Genomic DNA, 20063 nt, shown 5'->3' on the forward strand with positions numbered 1-20063 from the left:
GCCAAGCAAGTTCCAAAGAGGAATACTAGGAGTATTCCAGCTGCTGAGAAGAACAAGGCCCCAGTGCCCAATGTTGCTGAAGATGAGGATGAAGAAGGACAGGTCCTAAGAAAGCTCAAGCCCAAGATACCAGACCACAATGATGCCCATCCTGTGGCTGAGGACATGAGAATCAGGAAGGATTCAGGGCTGAGACTGTGGAGGATGGAAGATCCATATGCTTCAAGAAGAAGAACTGCTGTTGACTACAGGTTCCATACAAAGGAACAACAGGACTTTTATGAAACAATTCTTTTGGACAAGAAGCCTATAGTCTGTGACATGAGGTGGGTCGACTGGACCTACATCAAGGACAATGAGCAGCACTATCCTGGAGTGCAAGAAAGCTTTGTTGCTTGTGGAGTTGCTGATTTTGTTGGAAAGAAGTTCACCAACTAGAATGATGAGCTTATAATGCAGTTCTACTCCACAACACATTTTTACCCAGATGGTAGAATTGTTTGGATGTCTGAAGGTACAAGGTACCAATCCACTGTTGAAGAATGAGGAAGTCTGATAAATGCCCCCAAGGAAAATGAGGATGACCTAGACATTTATGCAAAGAAGAAGTTGGGTCACAACTCCATGGCTCACATGTACAAGGAGATCCCAGACAAGGCAGTAGAGACTCGCAAGTTTGGATCAGTTCACTTTCTGCTGTCAGGGTTGCCAACCATAAATTGGATTCTGAGGCACACTTTGTTGCCCAAGTCTGGTGACCATAACATGATCAGAGGACATGCCATCAACATGTTTCATGTGTTTGATGTGCCACAGAAGTTCAAGGTCATGAGCCTAATAGTTGAAACAATCAAGAGGACTGCAGCAGATCAGAAGAGGAGCTGTGGATATGCACCTCAGATTCAGGAATTGATCAACTCAAAGATGGGCACAGGAAAATATCAGTTGGATAAGGAACATTTTCCAGTTTATCCAGACTTTGAGGACAATGAGGTTGTCATGAATGAAGAAGATCCACAATCAGTTCAAGCTCAGGAGAAGAAGGAGAAGGCAAAGAAGGAGAAGGCTGCCAAGATGCCAACTCAAGAGGAGGCATCTGAATATTTCTTGAAAACCAAACAGGAGCAGCTTGGTTACTTGATAGCATCTACACTGAGGATTGAGAAAGGACTGTCCACCCTCACTCAGAATCAGGAGAGCCTTGAGAGAATCATGGAACTCAAATTCCATGACCTTGATGTTAAAGTAACTGAGATTCAGTTAGTTGTAGAGCAGCTGCGGGATGATATGCAGGAGAGACAGGGCAAGACTACCACAAATGTGTTTGCGAGAGTACCCAGAGCCCAGAGGTCAGTTGCAGTGCCAGTGCCAGACACTAGAGCAACAACTTCAGCACCAGCTACTGCCCCTACAGTTCCAGTGCAAACAACTCCAGCATCCACTCCAGCACCCTCTACTTCAACTGAAGCCTTCGTCCTTGGAGTCATCAGGACACCACCACCAGAAGATCAAGCCTGAGAGTCGATCTAGCACTATGCATTTTCTATGAACTTTTTGGTAATTTGTTGCCAAAGGGGGAGAAAAATGTATAGATCATAGGCTTCGAGAGAGAGAGTGTTGCTTTTGTTCTCTCTTGCTTTATTTGGTGGTCTTTAAACCTTGTTTGCTTTTGGTTGAGATACTATGCTTGTGAGACATTGATGATCATGTGTTTGATCATAAGCTACACTTATGCATGCTTGATATTATCCTATCTATCTTATGTGATCACTCACTATGCTTGGTGATGAGTGCATGTATTCATTGTTTATTATTTTGAGCGCTCCACCAAGATGTATGTGACATGAAAGAGTAACCCATGAGCCTAATTCATTGTGCATTTGCAGTCCAAAGCAAATCTTAACCCATGCACAAATTTAGGGGGAGCTCTTTCTTATCACATACTTCTCAAAGCGACGATGCTATTCAATCTTATTATCTTTTGTCGAAGCTTTGATATATATGCTGTCATCAATTACCAAAAAGGGGGAGATTGAAAGTGCAACTATCCCTAGGTGGTCTTGGTAATTCATAACAACATATAGCTCATTGAGCTAATGCTATTCCAAGACTATTATTTCAGGAAAGCTCAATGAATGGCATGGCATGGATGATGAAAGTGGATCCCTCAAAATAATAAGGACAAAGGATTGGCTCAAGATCAAAAGCTCAAGACTCTTCATTTTACATTTTAGTGATCCAAGATCACATTGAGTCTATAGGAAAAGCCAATACTATAAAGGAGGGATGAGGTGTTGCTTAATGAGCCTCTTGCTTCATGTGCTTAGTGATATGCTCCAAAACCCTCAACTACTTTCCCACATCCACAAATGACCTAAACCCAAAGCCAAAATCGGTCACACCGATTCTTCCTATCCGGCGCCACGGATTCCAAAAGTCATAGCCACTGCCACAATGTAACGCCCTCGATGCGGCTATATCTCCCACGTGTCGAAGCACGACTTAGAGGCATAACCGCATTGAAAGCAATGTCGCAAGTGAGGTAATCTTCACACAACCCATGTAATACATAAGGGAAAGAGATACATAGTTGGCTTACAATCGCCACTTCACACAATTACATGAATAAAGCATTACATCATCCAGATACAATCAAGGTCCGACTACGGAACCAAAATAAAAGAAGAACCCCAAATGCGACAAAGGTCCCCGATCGACCCCAACTGGGCTCCACTACTGATCAACTAGAACGGAAACAACACAAAGGACAAGATCTTCATCGAGCTCCTCCTGAGCTTGGTTGCGTCACCTGCTCGGTAACATAGGCACCTGCAAACTGGTTTTGGAAGTATCTGGTGAGCCACGGGGACTCAGCAATCTCGCACCCGCGAGATCAAGACTATTTAAGCTTATAGGAAGGATGGAGTAATGAGGTGGAGCTGCAGCAAGCGACTAGCATATATGGTGGCTAAACATACGCAAATGAGAGCGAGAAGAGAAGGCAAAGCACGGTCGATAAAAGTATGATCAAGAAGTGATCCTGGACTACCTACGTCAAGCATAACTCCAACAACCGTGTTCACTCTCCGGACTCCGCCAGAAAGAGACCATCACGGTTACACACGCGGTTGATGTATTTTAATTAAGGTCAACTTCGGGTTTTCTACAACCGGACGTTAACAAATTCCCATCTGCCCATAACCGCGGGCACGGCTCTCGAAAGTTTATAACCCTGCAGGGGTGTCCCAACTTAGCCCATGACAAGCTCTCACGGTCAACGGAGGAATAGACCTCCACCCGAGACACTCCGATCAGACTCGGTATCCCGGTACAACAAGACATTTCGACAGGGTAAAACTAAACCAGCAACACCGCCCGAATGTGCCGACAAATCCCGATAGGAGCTGCACATATCTCTTTCTCAGGGCACACTCAGATAGGTCAAGCTACGAGTAAAACCAACCCTCAAGTTTCCCCGAGGTGGCCCCGCAGGCTGCCCAGTTCGGACCAACACTCAGAGGAGCACTGGCTCGGGGGGGGGGGTTAAATAAGATGACCCTTGAGTCTGCAGAACCCAAGGGAAAGAAAAGGCTAGGTGGCAAATGGTAAAACCAAGGTTGGGCATTGCTGGAAGAGCTTTACTTAAGGCGAACTGTCAAGGGGTTCCCATTATAGCCCAACCGCGTAAGGGACGCAAAATCCGGGAACATAACACCGATATGACGGAAACTAGGGCGGCAAGAGTGGAACAAAACACCAGGCATAAGGCCGAGCCTTCCACCCTTTACCAAGTATATAGATGCATTAATTAAGTAAGATATATTGTGATATCCCAACAAGTAAACATGTTCCAACAAGGAACAACATCTCCATGTTCCAACAAGGAACAAACTTCAATCTTCACCTACAACTAACAACGCTATAAGAGGGGCTGAGCAAAGCGGTAACATAGCCAATCAACGGTTTGCTAGGACATGGTGGGTTAGAGGTTTGACATGGCAATTTGGGAGGCTGACAAGCAAATGGTAGGCATCGTAGCATTGGCATAGCAAAAGAGCGAGCAAACTAGCATAGCAAAGATAGTAGTGATTTCGAGGGTATGATCATCTTGCCTGAAATCCCGCAAGGAAGAAGAACGAGTCCATGAAGAAGACAAACGGACGTAGTTGAACGGATCCTCACAACTCCGGAACGAAACCGAAGCTAGCAAGAGAAGCAAACCGGAAAGAAGCAAACAACCATGGTAAACACACAAGCATAGTCAAGGCACGATGCACAAACAAGTATGATGCATGTCTGGTTTAATGAGGCATGGCATGGCAAAGTGCAACAAACAATACTACAAGTTAAGTGGAGCTCAATATGCAACGAGGTGCATGTTGACGGAACACCACATCAATTATTTAGTTATCTCTCGTTTAAGCTACCCAACAATATTAACTGTTGTTAAGCATGGCAAGAGGGTGAAGCAAATGAAAACTACCTATCTAGTCAAGGTTAAATGAGGCCGGAAGCAACAAACAACAATTCCGGAGAATCCCCATATCATTTAGCAATTTAATGCAACAACAAGTTTAAACATTTTAAATGTTGTTATCATGATGCGGATGACATATGCAAGTTTTATGCAATTATTATGAAAATGTTGACATGAGCATGATACGAGGCATTTGTCGCCATGGCGGAAGGAAAAAGGTGCCACGGCGGTGAAACAAAAAGGGTGCCACGGCAACATATCCGAAAATGATGCCACGGCAACATATCAGTTCCGGTAGCTCACAGAGATACCGGTGCAAAAGGAGGCGTGAGCGTGTCATGCAAGATGGTGGGGTGATCCCGGCTTCCGGGTTCCCACGGGACGGTGGCACGGCAAAAGAGGGGCATCGCAAGGACGATTCGATCACGGTGCAAAACTCGAGCATCTCATTCAACACATGCATTCGGTCCACGGCGGTCGTTCTCGGCGGTTATACCTTTGAAGCGTGCGTTTTTGGAGCGGTTCGATTTCGGAGCGGTGTAGAGGAAGTAGGCGTTCACGGGACGTCGTGGAAGTAGTCGTTCGCGGCGTCGGTAGAGGTACATCTCGTAGTGGAAGTAGGTGTTCCGCGACGGTAGTAGTGGAAGTAGTCGTTCTCGCACGCTCTAAGGTCGAGGGTAGAGGTTCTCGCGATCTCGGCGACGGTAGTGGTGCATGTGACGTCGGGGTACTTGTTGTTCCGGTTTTTGCGTCCGTAGATGTACGCGGCAATCGTAGTGGTACTTGGCGGTTCCATGTAGTCGAACTTGACGATCCGAGGGGGTACTTGGCGCATCACCGTGTAGTTGTACATGGTTCAAACAAAGGCATTGACACATCTGGAGGGCATCGAGGGACTCGTCAAGGCCCTGCCTCGGGAGGTCACCGGAGATGCATGGAGGCAGCTCGAGCTGCTGGCTATTGGTAGCGTGTGCGGGCGGCGTGTGGAGGCGGAGCAGGGAACTTGGCACGACCGAGACAGGGGGCGAGCCGCGCGGTTGGTTGATGGTAGCCGCGGCCATGGTGGTGGTCGCCACAAAGCAGAGGAGGCCGGGACTTGGCGTTGGACGATGCGGTCGGCATCGGCCTTGACGTGCAGCAGGGGAGGTGGAGCTCGTGCTCGAAGAGGGGACCGGCGGCGCGAAGCGAGGGGACGCGAGCTCCATGGCAGAGGGAGCGATGACGTGCCTGCTCCCCTGCTCGAGATCGAGCAAGGACGAGGGAAGCAGAGGAGGTCGAGGTCGAGGTCGAGGAGGCTGGACGTCGGCGGGGCTCGAGACGGGGGCGACGACGTGGATCCGGCGGGGCGGAGCTTGGGGAGGCGACGCCATGGAGGACGGCGACGAAGCGGAGGCGAAGGAGCTGCTCGGCAGCGCTCGCTTCTGGCGGGGTCGAGGGAGGAGCGGGCGGCGGCCTGGCGATGCGGTCCCCGTTGGAGCTCGAGGGAGAGGGCGAGAGGAGGGGGATCGAGCGAGAGATGCGGGGGAACGAGGGAGAGATGGCTCCTGGCGGCGGGGTATGGACGAGGGGAAGAGATGGGGATCGGGCAGGGTTAGCTAGGGTTAGGAGGGATTGGTGGGGGCGGCTGGGCCTGGATGGGCCGGCGCGGGAGGATGGGAGGCCCAGGCTGCTGGGCTCCTTCTCTCTCTCTCTCTCTCTAAAGAAAATAAAAAAAACAAAATAGAGATAGGAAAGAAAAGAAAGAGGGGTTAGGGGAAGAAGTAGGACATGGGGATAATTTTTCCGGACTCGCAAAAATGAGTTTGACCCAAGAAAAATGGAGTGGGCAAGATTGCAAGAATTAAATTCAAAGTCATTTGAATATAATTTAAAAGGTTTGAACAAGGACTAGGATTTAGAAGAGTCCAAAAATGTTGAGAATTTAGGAGGAGCCTCGATAAATTGGAAAAGAAATGTTGGCAAAGTTTGGGGACCAAACTTGAAGTAGAAAGGGAGTGGGGATTTTTCAAGTGTGTTTTGGTTAATTCCAAAAGAATGGAATATTTAATATAGCTCCCTAATATTGGAGGATATGTTATAAAGAGAAGTCACCATGTGAGTCCCTCGATTTAAATGGATCGAAGATCCATACAATTTATTTAGTTGAGGTTTTAAAAAATTAATGATATGATGGCATGATGCAATGCAAATGATGCAACAAACAAAACAAATCACACGACGAAACTCGGAATAGCTGGAAGGCAACTGAAGCTCCGGTCTTGGGGCGTTACAACACTCCACCACTACGAGAGGATCTCGTCCCGAGATCTAGAATGGCACCGGAGGGAAAACGGAAAAGGAAGAGAAACGGTAAAACTAAGTTGCTTCTTACGACAAAGGAGTGAAACCAAAGAACCTTGCGAGGTTGAACAAATTTGAGAAAAGAACACAACGAAGGTGAACGAAGTTGAAAAACACTCCGTTAGAAAAGAGGGACAAAGAACATTGCGAAAACCTGAAGGTTGCAAAGACATGAATCAAGAGTTTAATGGACAAGATAGAATTCGAAACCACTCCGGTTAAAACAAGATGAGAGGGGAAGAATTCGGGCAGTACTCCGGTTGAACATGGAAGGAATAGAACATGAACTTGAGAAGATGGGATGTTACTTGATGAAATCAACAACACACTGCCTCCGGAACTATTGAAAGAATGGCACAATGGGTAAGAAGGATTTCAGACAGCTCTCCAGTTGAGAAAGGAGGGAAAACTTGATAAGATTAGAGAACTCGAATGAAAACACGACACTCCGGTTAAATGGATAAGCAAGAAAAGAACACGATCCTCACGAATCGAGATGGTGAGTGAAAAGAGCAACGTCACAATGCCTCCGAAAGAAATAATAGAAGATATATCATTGGAATAACAGAATGGAGAAGAAAATGCCAACTTCTGCCACAAATGAGTTTGGAAAGCATCCTTGCAAATAAGAATTGAACGGAGTTGTTGGAAAATCAACAACGAAAAGAACAAGCTTGTAGTGGGCTTATGGAAAACATCTCAAAATTATAAGGTGACAACCGGCCACTAACGGAAACAATTGCTTGTTTGAGATCAACGAAGAGATGAAAACTTCTTCCACCAAGATGATAAAGAGATAACTTGGATCATCGGCAAGCACCACAAATAGCAACATTCCCAATGGAAGGCTTTTAGGTGAAATATGACACAAGATAACTCCAACAACGAGGTTGATGGATTTAAAAATAACTCATTCTTAACAACATGTGAATCATGGAACATGAACTCAAATTATCAAGAATGACATAATACCACCTCCAAAATATGGTAGAAAGAATTGCACTCCGGATTACCATATGAAGAAAGCTTGAGCTCCTTAGGAAAGAATCTCGATGAAAACTTTGAGAAGGGAATTAAATCCTTGATGAACCATCATGTAGAACCTCCATGAAGAACTCCGGTAAACAAAAGGAATGAAAAGAAAGAGAAATTGAAAACACAAGGTGAATCCTTGCAATGATTTAGATGGATCTCCATGATAATTAGAGCTTGGAACTCCGGGAAAAAGAGAAGATGAAACAAATGAAACCGAGAATTTTAAGGGCCTCCGGAATAAAGAATTAATCACTTGGATGAACAAGAATAAGAATTATATTATGCTTATCCTTCACCAATTAAATTGATGACAATCAACGGATTTGGCATACTACTTATTCTCGTAGAAAGGATTAAGAGATATATCAAAACTTGAGAAGGTCTTCAACGAACCACCGGTAGGATTGGAACAACAAATGAATTGATATGATGAACAAGGAAGAGAGATCTTGAAAGAACCACCGTAAGAATTGAAAATGATTGAAGTAGGGGTGCATCACCAGTAAGAATTAGCAAATGAACGAAGGTGCTTGAGACAAACTAGATACATGAGAACAAAGAGATCAAGAACTGATTAGAGGATATTCGATAGATGCACCGGCAAGATAGGAGAATGATAACTGACGGCTGAGAATGAATAAACCTGAATTGATGGACTCCGGATGACAAACTGAGAAGACTCTTGAATATCTCCTGATGGGTGAAAAAGATTCTCACAATCGAAAACAATTATGAGAGGATGGCAACAAGCTAGCACCATGAATCTTGAAGAGAATAGAGCAAGATTAAAGAGAAACTCTTCTTCGGTCTTAAAATGATGAGAATGACAACGAGAAACACCACCAAGAATTATTGAGGCACACCGGAAGAATCAAAAGTGAAGAGGTTTAGCCAACTATGAAAAGAATTTGAAAGATCTTGGAGAAAAGCATTTGACTAATGATAACTCATTCTTACGTCAAACTTGGAGAAGAATTTAGGATAGCTTTGGGAAAATAGAAGAGTCAGGTAAGATCCTGGGAAAAGACCTGTGGGTTAGGGCCCACTCAAAAGAACACCGTTGAAAAGATTTAAAAGAGATGTTGCACCGGTTGAATTAAATGACTTGAATGAGATACCAATCTCGAAAGAGCTTGAACGAATGCAGAGTGGAAACACGAATCTCCGAGATATCTTGAGCACTCCGGAATAACAAATAGCAAGAAGTAGAATAATAATGAGGTGCACCGGTATGAGAAGACATTGAAATGAGGAAAAAGGTATGATCAACAAAACTTGACTTGAATCCACCGGAGAAGAGAAAGGAATGAGGAATGACGAACTAGTAGAACATCTTCTTGAGAACCACCGGGTAAGAACATTGACGGAAAAGAATGGAGAAACTTCACAAAAATAAAAGGATACTTGGTAAAGAAATCTTAGTCCTTGAGGAAAAAGGGTGGGTGGGCGGGAAAAACAAAGGCAACTTGGAGACGGATGAAACAAACAACGTTGAGAAGAACTGATACTTGATCTTGTGAATGTTGAAATGATCGGAACCACTTGGAGAGAAAACACGCCGGTTGAAAAGGATTAACATAACAACATCAATGATCATGAAGGATTGGTATTTACATCGGAATGTGAGAACACCATTTGGAAAAGGTATGGAATCAACATTTGACTTCGAAGCAACTCGAATACCACAACTCAAAACAAAACAAAGGATTGGCTTGCAAAATAAGCCAGAACAAACATATGATAGAGATTTCGTCCGAAGTTTTCGTGGTGGGGCCTACACGGGCTCGATCGTACAGCACCATCATGTACAAGGCAGTGCACATGACATACGAAGCGTCCCCGAGTCGGCATAGCCAAGGACTCTTTAAGACACAACGAGACTACTGTAAAATCGACCGTGAATAGGCGGACCACTAGACGTCGAACCCCAATTTCATATCATACATCAGTTGGAAAGATATCCTAAGAGCTACTTGAATTCCCACCTATGAAACTCCCGAAATTTTCAGGTTATGCAATCAGGTGTTGGGGATACAGGGGAAGCATAATATCTCACCCAAAACTAACAAATCCTACATCCAGCTGTATCCATCCTTCAACACATAACCAAGAAAACTTCGGAAACCATCTACCTCAACCTTCGAAAAGCATCCGTTATACAAGTTATGGCAATACTCCCGTACTCACCTCAGTACTGGGTTATCGGGGTTATTCACCAACGAACTGCATAAAAGAGATTTTCGATGTCGGCGTACTAAACTCAGGTATTCCAGAACTGCAACGATAAAATTATGACGACAACACCTCAGAGCTCAACTCCCCGGGACACTTCCACTAAACCCCTGACAGGAGGCACCAAGACAATGTTCTCATCATAAAACCATCGGAACGATTCCAAGATACCCGCGTGATCCTAAAAATTTTTTAGTGAAATTTGAGAAGAGAAGAGTCAAAACTCTACGTCAGGATGCCTTACCAGAGCGATGAAGAGACTGGGGAGTAAAAAGAATTCCTAACTCTCCGATATATATAATCCTAAATGACTCAAAATATTTTTCTAGACACAACTCGGCCGCTAAAAAACGATCAAGCAGTGGGGCTCCTAAGGTCGGGGAAGGCTCTGATTACCAACTTGTAACGCCCTCGATGCGGCTATATCTCCCACGTGTCGAAGCACGACTTAGAGGCATAACCGCATTGAAAGCAATGTCGCAAGTGAGGTAATCTTCACACAACCCATGTAATACATAAGGGAAAGAGATACATAGTTGGCTTACAATCGCCACTTCACACAATTACATGAATAAAGCATTACATCATCCAGATACAATCAAGGTCCGACTACGGAACCAAAATAAAAGAAGAACCCCAAATGCGACAAAGGTCCCCGATCGACCCCAACTGGGCTCCACTACTGATCAACTAGAACGGAAACAACACAAAGGACAAGATCTTCATCGAGCTCCTCTTGAGCTTGGTTGCGTCACCTGCTCGGTAACATAGGCACCTGCAAACTGGTTTTGGAAGTATCTGGTGAGCCACGGGGACTCAGCAATCTCGCACCCGCGAGATCAAGACTATTTAAGCTTATAGGAAGGATGGAGTAATGAGGTGGAGCTGCAGCAAGCGACTAGCATATATGGTGGCTAAACATACGCAAATGAGAGCGAGAACAGAAGGCAAAGCACGGTCGATAAAAGTATGATCAAGAAGTGATCCTGGACTACCTACGTCAAGCATAACTCCAACAACCGTGTTCACTCTCCGGACTCCGCCAGAAAGAGACCATCACGGTTACACACGCGGTTGATGTATTTTAATTAAGGTCAACTTCGGGTTTTCTACAACCGGACGTTAACAAATTCCCATCTGCCCATAACCGCGGGCACGGCTCTCGAAAGTTTATAACCCTGCAGGGGTGTCCCAACTTAGCCCATGACAAGCTCTCACGGTCAACGGAGGAATAGACCTCCACCCGAGACACTCCGATCAGACTCGGTATCCCGGTACAACAAGACATTTCGACAGGGTAAAACTAAACCAGCAACACCGCCCGAATGTGCCGACAAATCCCGATAGGAGCTGCACATATCTCTTTCTCAGGGCACACTCAGATAGGTCAAGCTACGAGTAAAACCAACCCTCAAGTTTCCCCGAGGTGGCCCCGCAGGCTGCCCAGTTCGGACCAACACTCAGAGGAGCACTGGCTCGGGGGGGGGGGTTAAATAAGATGACCCTTGAGTCTGCAGAACCCAAGGGAAAGAAAAGGCTAGGTGGCAAATGGTAAAACCAAGGTTGGGCATTGCTGGAAGAGCTTTACTTAAGGCGAACTGTCAAGGGGTTCCCATTATAGCCCAACCGCGTAAGGGACGCAAAATCCGGGAACATAACACCGATATGACGGAAACTAGGGCGGCAAGAGTGGAACAAAACACCAGGCATAAGGCCGAGCCTTCCACCCTTTACCAAGTATATAGATGCATTAATTAAGTAAGATATATTGTGATATCCCAACAAGTAAACATGTTCCAACAAGGAACAACATCTCCATGTTCCAACAAGGAACAAACTTCAATCTTCACCTACAACTAACAACGCTATAAGAGGGGCTGAGCAAAGCGGTAACATAGCCAATCAACGGTTTGCTAGGACATGGTGGGTTAGAGGTTTGACATGGCAATTTGGGAGGCTGACAAGCAAATGGTAGGCATCGTAGCATTGGCATAGCAAAAGAGCGAGCAAACTAGCATAGCAAAGATAGTAGTGATTTCGAGGGTATGATCATCTTGCCTGAAATCCCGCAAGGAAGAAGAACGAGTCCATGAAGAAGACAAACGGACGTAGTTGAACGGATCCTCACAACTCCGGAACGAAACCGAAGCTAGCAAGAGAAGCAAACCGGAAAGAAGCAAACAACCATGGTAAACACACAAGCATAGTCAAGGCACGATGCACAAACAAGTATGATGCATGTCTGGTTTAATGAGGCATGGCATGGCAAAGTGCAACAAACAATACTACAAGTTAAGTGGAGCTCAATATGCAACGAGGTGCATGTTGACGGAACACCACATCAATTATTTAGTTATCTCTCGTTTAAGCTACCCAACAATATTAACTGTTGTTAAGCATGGCAAGAGGGTGAAGCAAATGAAAACTACCTATCTAGTCAAGGTTAAATGAGGCCGGAAGCAACAAACAACAATTCCGGAGAATCCCCATATCATTTAGCAATTTAATGCAACAACAAGTTTAAACATTTTAAATGTTGTTATCATGATGCGGATGACATATGCAAGTTTTATGCAATTATTATGAAAATGTTGACATGAGCATGATACGAGGCATTTGTCGCCATGGCGGAAGGAAAAAGGTGCCACGGCGGTGAAACAAAAAGGGTGCCACGGCAACATATCCGAAAATGATGCCACGACAACATATCAGTTCCGGTAGCTCACAGAGATACCGGTGCAAAAGGAGGCGTGAGCGTGTCATGCAAGATGGTGGGGTGATCCCGGCTTCCGGGTTCCCACGGGATGGTGGCACGGCAAAAGAGGGGCATCGCAAGGACGATTCGATCACGGTGCAAAACTCGAGCATCTCATTCAACACATGCATTCGGTCCACGGCGGTCGTTCTCGGCGGTTATACCTTTGAAGCGTGCGTTTTTGGAGCGGTTCGATTTCGGAGCGGTGTAGAGGAAGTAGGCGTTCACAGGACGTCGTGGAAGTAGTCGTTCGCGGCGTCGGTAGAGGTACATCTCGTAGTGGAAGTAGGTGTTCCGCGACGGTAGTAGTGGAAGTAGTCGTTCTCGCACGCTCTAAGGTCGAGGGTAGAGGTTCTCGCGATCTCGGCGACGGTAGTGGTGCATGTGACGTCGGGGTACTTGTTGTTCCGGTTTTTGCGTCCGTAGATGTACGCGGCAATCGTAGTGGTACTTGGCGGTTCCATGTAGTCGAACTTGACGATCCGAGGGGGTACTTGGCGCATCACCGTGTAGTTGTACATGGTTCAAACAAAGGCATTGACACATCTGGAGGGCATCGAGGGACTCGTCAAGGCCCTGCCTCGGGAGGTCACCGGAGATGCATGGAGGCAGCTCGAGCTGCTGGCTGTTGGTAGCGTGTGCGGGCGGCGTGTGGAGGCGGAGCAGGGAACTTGGCACGACCGAGACAGGGGGCGAGCCGCGTGGTTGGTTGATGGTAGCCGCGGCCATGGTGGTGGTCGCCACAAAGCAGAGGAGGCCGGGACTTGGCGTTGGACGATGCGGTCGGCATCGGCCTTGACGTGCAGCAGGGGAGGTGGAGCTCGTGCTCAAAGAGGAGACCGGCGGCGCGACGCGAGGGGACGCGAGCTCCATGGCAGAGGGAGCGATGACGTGCCTGCTCCCCTGCTCGAGATCGAGCGAGGACGAGGGAAGCAGAGGAGGTCGAGGTCGAGGTCGAGGAGGCTGGACGTCGGCGGGGCTCGAGACGGGGGAGACGACGTGGATCCGGCGGGGCGGAGCTTGGGGAGGCGACGCCATGGAGGACGGCGACGAAGCGGAGGCGAAGGAGCTGCTCGGCAGCGCTCGCTTCTGGCGGGGTCGAGGGAGGAGCGGGCGGCGGCCTGGCGATGCGGTCCCCGTTGGAGCTCGAGGGAGAGGGCGAGAGGAGGGGGATCGAGCGAGAGATGCGGGGGAACGAGGGAGAGATGGCTCCTGGCGGCGGGGTATGGACGAGGGGAAGAGATGGGGATCGGGCAGGGTTAGCTAGGGTTAGGAGGGATTGGTGGGGGCGGCTGGGCCTAGATGGGCCGGCGCGGGAGGATGCGAGGCCCAGGCTGCTGGGCTCCTTCTCTCTCTCTCTCTAAAGAAAATAAAAAAACAAAACAGAGATAGGAAAGAAAAGAAAGAGGGGTTAGGGGAAGAAGTAGGACATGGGGATAATTTTTCCGGACTCGCAAAAATGAGTTTGACCCAAGAAAAATGGAGTGGGCAAGATTGCAAGAATTAAATTCAAAGTCATTTGAATATAATTTAAAAGGTTTGAACAAGGACTAGGATTTAGAAGAGTCCAAAAATGTTGAGAATTTAGGAGGAGCCTCGATAAATTGGAAAAGAAATGTTGGCAAAGTTTGGGGACCAAACTTGAAGTAGAAAGGGAGTCGGGATTTTTCAAGTGTGTTTTGGTTAATTCCAAAAGAATGGAATATTTAATATAGCTCCCTAATATTGGAGGATATGTTATAAAGAGAAGTCACCATGTGAGTCCCTCGATTTAAATGGATCGAAGATCCATACAATTTATTTAGTTGAGGTTTTAAAAAATTAATGATATGATGGCATGATGCAATGCAAATGATGCAACAAACAAAACAAATCACACGACGAAACTCGGAATAGCTGGAAGGCAACTGAAGCTCCGGTCTTGGGGCGTTACACACAAACCCTAAGCAAATCGGTCTTACCGATAGGGATCTCGGTCTCACTGAGATGGGGTTGTAATCTCTCTGTTTCCCTTCGTAACATTTCGGTCTAATCGAAGTGAGCGATCGGTCCCACCGAGATTGCAATGTAAACTCTCTGTTTCCCTTTTATAACATTTCGGTCTCACCGAAAAGAGCAAATCGGTCCCACCGAGTTTACTTGACCAACTCTCTGGAAAGCTTATTACCAAATCGGTCTCACCGAGTTTTTGTAATCGGTCTTACCGAGATTACTTTATGCCCTAACCCTAACCTAATCGGTCTCACCGAGATGCATGTCAGTCCCACCGAAAATCACTAACGGTCACTAGGTTTACTAAATCGGTCCGACCGAGTTTAACAATTCGGTCCCACCGAGTTTGGTAAATTGTGTGTAACGGTTAGATTTTGTGTGGAGGCTATATATACCCCTCCACCTCCTCTTCATTCATGGAGAGAGCCATCAGAACGAACCTACACTTCCAACTTACCATTTTTGAGAGAGAACCACCTACTCATGTGTTGAGGCTAAGATATTCCATTCCTACCATATGAATCTTGATCTCTAGCCTTCCCCAAGTTGCTTTCCACTCAAATCTTCTTTCCACCAAATCCAAAACCTATGAGAGAGAGTTGAGTGTTGGGGAGACTATCATTTGAAGCACAAGAGCAAGGAGTTCATCATCAACGCACCATTTGTTACTTCTTGGAGAGTGGTGTCTCCTAGATTGGCTAGGTGTCACTTGGGAGCCTCCGACAAGATTGTGGAGTTGAACCAAGGAGTTTGTAAGGGCAAGGAGATCGCCTACTTCGTGAAGATCTACCGCTAGTGAGGCAAGTCCTTCGTGGGCGGCGGCCATGGTGGGATAGACAAGGTTGCTTCTTCGTGGACCCTTCGTGGGTGGAGCCCTCCGTGGACTCGCGCAGCCGTTACCCTTCGTGGGTTGAAGTATCCATCAACGTGGATGTACGATAGCACCACCTATCAGAACCACGCCAAAAACATCCGTGTCTCCAATTGCGTTTGAATCCTCCAAACCCTTCCCTTTACTTTCTTGCAAGTTGCATGCTTTAATTTCCGCTGCCTATATACTCTTTGCATGCTTGCTTGAATTGTGTGATGATTGCTTGACTTGTCCTAAAATAGTTAAAATCTGCCAAACTCTAAAATTGGGAAAATGTTAAGTTTTTATTGGTCAAGTAGTCTAATCACCCCCCTCTAGACATACTTCAAGGTCATACAGTAGGGTCTACACACTTAATGTTCGGTGACCTAGAGTTATAATGAGAAATCGTATGTGGTTACCGAAAGTTGTTTGGAGTCCCGAATGAGATCCCGAACGTCATGAGGAGTTCCGGAATGGTCCGGAGGTGAAGATTTATATACGGGAAGTCCAGTTTCAGTCACCGGAAGGTTTCGGGGTTATCGGTTGTACCGGGACCATCGAAAGGTGTTCGAGGGTCCACCGGGTGGGGCCACATACCTCGGGGGGGGGCAAGTGGGCTGAATATGGGTGGGTACCAGCCCCCTAGTGGGCTGGTGAGCCCTCCCAAGGGCCCAAAGCGCCTAGGGTTGGAAACCCTAGGGGTGGGGGCGCCTCCCACCTGCTTGGGGGGCAAGTTTCCCCCCTTGACCGCCGCCCCCCTCTAGATGCATCTAGGGGGGCCGCCCCCACTTCCCTTTCCCTTATAAATAGTGAGGGGGTGGGAGGGCAGCCGCAACCCTTCCCCTGGCGCAGCCCTTCCCCCCTTCCAACTCCTCCTCCTCCATAGTGCTTAGCGAAGCTCTGCCAGAGAACCACGAGCTCCACCACCACGTCGTCGTGCTACTGGAGTTCTCCCTCAACTTCTCCTTCCCACTTGCTGGATCAAGAAGGAGGAGACGTCCCCAGGCTGTACATGTGTTGAACACGGAGGCGCCGTCCGTTCGGTGCTTGGATCAGATCTTCCGCGATTTGAATCGCCGCGAGTACGACTCCATCAACCGCGTTCTTGTAACGCTTCCGCTTAGCAATCTTCAAGGGTATGAAGATGCACTCCCTCTCTCTCGTTGCTAGCATCTCCTAGATTGATCTTGGTGGCACATAGAATTTTTTTTGAATTATTACTGCATTCCCCAATAGTGTCATCATGAGTTAGGTCTATGCGTAGATTCTATGCATGAGTAGAACACAAGTAGTTGTGGGCGATGATTTGGTCAATTTGCTTACCGTTACTAGTCCTATCTTGATTCGGCGATATTGTGGGATGAAGCGGCCCGGACCGACCTTACACGTACGCTTATGTGAGACAGGTTCCACCGACTGACATGCACTTGTTGCATAAGCTGACTAGCGGGTGTCTGTCTCTCCCATTTTAGTCGGATCGGATTTGATGAAGAGGGTCCTTATGAAGGGTAAATAACAATTGGCATATCATCGTTGTGGCTTTTGCATAGGTAAGAAACGTTCTTGCTATAAACCCATAACATCCACGTAAAACATGCAATAACAATTAGAGGACGTCTAACTTGTTTTTGCAGGGTATGCTATGTGATGTGATGTGGCCAAAAGGATATGATGAATTATATATGTGATGTATGAGATTGATCATGTTCCTGTAATAGGAATCACGACTTGCATATCGATGAGTATGACAACCGGCAGGAGCCATTGAAGTTGTCTTAATTTATTGTATGACATGCGAGTCAATATAAGCGCCATGTAATTACTTTACTTTATTGCTAACCGTTAGCCATAGTAGTACAAGTAATAGTTGGCGAGACAACTTCATGAAGACACGATGATGGAGATCATGGTGTCATGCCGGGTGACGATGGTGATCATGCCACGCCTCGAAGATGGAGATCAAAAACGCAATATGATATTGGCCATATCATGTCACTTACGATTTGCATGTGATGTTTGTCATGTTTACATCTTATTTGCTTAGAACGACGGTAGCATAAATAAGATGACCCCTCACTAAAATTTCAACAAATGTGTTCCCCCTAACTATGCACCGTTGCAAAGGTTCGTTGTTTCGAAGCACCGCGTGATTATCGGGTGTGATAGATTCTAACGTTCGCATACAACGGGTGTAAGCCATATTTACACATGCGAAACACTTAGGTTGACTTGACGAGCCTAGTATATACAGACATGGCCTCGGAACACGAGAGACCGAAAAGGTCGAACATGAGTCGTATGATAGATGCGATCAACATGGCGATGTTCACCGTTGATGACTAGTCCGTCTCACGTGATGATCGGACACGGCCTAGTCGATTCAGATCATGTATCACTTAGATGGCTAGAGGGATGTCTATCTGAGTGTGATATAAACTGAACCTCGTAGGCGACATCCGATCTATTGTTACGACCCGATCTTTCACGACACTCCACCACCAATAGTAGCAACCTCTCGCCCGCGCATGCGATGTACACGAAATAGAGGGTTTGAACCTTGCGGCTCAGCACAAGAAAACCAATCTCGACGACGGTACTCACGTGCAAAACAATTTTCTCAAAGAGAAATCGCAACACAGAGGTTTTCTAAAGCTTCCTCCAAAACTTAAGGATTTTTAGACAGCTTCCCCCAAAACTGAATACGGGTATTTACCCTAAAAATACATCGTGTTTATTCATAAAAATATAACATGGTTTTACATGGCCGTACTATGCCTATTTAAACCTATATAAGGACCCTAGCCAACTGCCTCTAGGATGTTCCCTCGAATGTGCCATTCGTGGCCGTCAGATCGGGGTAAAAATCCCACCTTGGCTCTCCTCATCCATTAGATATTCACTGCGAGTTTCACCTTGTTGTTTCTTTCACGTGTGTATGACGAGTGGGCCGCTTTCTCGGTGGGGTCGCTATGTGTTGGCTGGGTGCGGGGTGAAACGGTGCGGCTGGTCGTTCATCCCGAAAAGCCCATTGGTCGCCCAAACCCCATAGCCGCACGCCCGCACCTCCCTCACTCGTTTCAGCCGCACGAACCCTAGCCGCCGCCCCGCTCGCATTCGTCCTCCATCCCTGGTACGAGCTCCTCCTCCTCTGTCTATGTCTGCCCTGAGCTCCTCCTCCTCCGTCCTCACGTGCTCCACCCCGAGCCCTGCCTCTTCCACCCCACCCGGACTTCGCCTCGTCTGTTCGCTCGCCAGTTCAAAGGGCAGGGCCAGAGAGCCGTGGCGAGTCCTCGGGAGAGGAGATGAAGGCAAAAGCGGAGCAGAGGAAACCAAGAAGGCGAGGGGCGAAGGAGGGATGGGACAAGGCCATGAAGAGCATGGTGGACGAGATCGCGTTGCTGTCGACGCGGGTGGGTCCATGGGATGGCGATGTGTGGCGCCGGTGGCTCAAGGAGGAGTATCGCACCCTCATCGCCTACACCTAGGTGAACAAGGCCAAGGACAACCACTTGTTCCACATCTCCGCCGCCAACCATAGGGTACCCACTGGGAGGGCACCTGCTGGTACGTCCACAACCTCCGCCGCTATGAGTTTCCCCTCCAGTTTGACATCCCCGTCGCTCACCCCAGGTCGCGCCCGAGATCGAGCTCTGCACGCTCGATTCAAGTCCCACAAGGTTTGCATCCTGTTTACTTTTCCGTACTGTCTACACGGGTGGATTCCTGATTGTAGATTCTGATTCTTGTTGTGGATGGGATATGGATGCAGGTGTACCACGAAGGGAAGATCTGCCTCACTATGCACTTCAGCCATGCACACTAGCGATGGTACATGATTGGCTTCCTGGTGGAATCAGGTGCGTGTCGTCCATGCTGGCCTGTTGTGGGTGTTGGCGGGCGGCTGGAGGCGGCTGCAGCAGGTCGATTTATGTGACTACTGAAAATGAGCTTTAGAATATCTGTAGAACTTATCCACTTCCAGCCAAATGTCAAGTATGATAATTCCACCATGTACCATGATCATTTGAACAGTCTTGCTTAAGTTTATGTTAGCTCTATATGCTAATTGGAGGAGATTGTTAACTTTAAGGTCGCAGCATTTATAAAATGACGATTCTATCTTTTTTGGGGGATTTTGCAATTCCTATGGAATTAAGAGGTCATCTATTGGCCTATCCCTCTTTGTAATTTCAAATAGTTATTTTTTGGTGCACTTCTATTTTAGAAATGAATCAGTAGCCAATTATGCTTGATGTTTCAAGCAGAACTAGAATTGGTAAACAACTATCTATGAAGCATATATGGAGGCGGGGGTGTGGTTTGTTTTTTTGCTATGTGCCTATTTGCTTAAGAAAATACTTGATTGGAGAGCAGATTCC

General features: G+C 47.0%; 1 protein-coding gene across 2 annotated transcripts in view; it reads left to right on the forward strand.

Annotated features, from left to right (window-relative positions):
* Nucleotides 1-18699: 18699 nt before the first annotated feature.
* Nucleotides 18700-20063, forward strand: part of LOC123091179 (uncharacterized) — a 5765-nt gene continuing 4401 nt past the window's right edge. The window contains exons 1-3 of one of the 2 annotated variants that reach the window (XM_044512611.1): nucleotides 18700-19248; nucleotides 19315-19361; nucleotides 19454-19604. In XM_044512611.1, the coding sequence (XP_044368546.1) occupies nucleotides 19517-19604 (88 nt within the window). In that variant the 5' untranslated portion in view covers nucleotides 18700-19248; nucleotides 19315-19361; nucleotides 19454-19516. The remainder of the gene's footprint in view (nucleotides 19249-19314; nucleotides 19362-19453; nucleotides 19605-20063) is intronic. The other variant, XR_006442945.1, reaches the window with a different exon arrangement.

The sequence above is a fragment of the Triticum aestivum genome, chromosome 4B, assembly GCF_018294505.1.
Source record: "Triticum aestivum cultivar Chinese Spring chromosome 4B, IWGSC CS RefSeq v2.1, whole genome shotgun sequence".
NCBI classification, from domain to species: Eukaryota; Viridiplantae; Streptophyta; class Magnoliopsida; order Poales; family Poaceae; genus Triticum; species Triticum aestivum.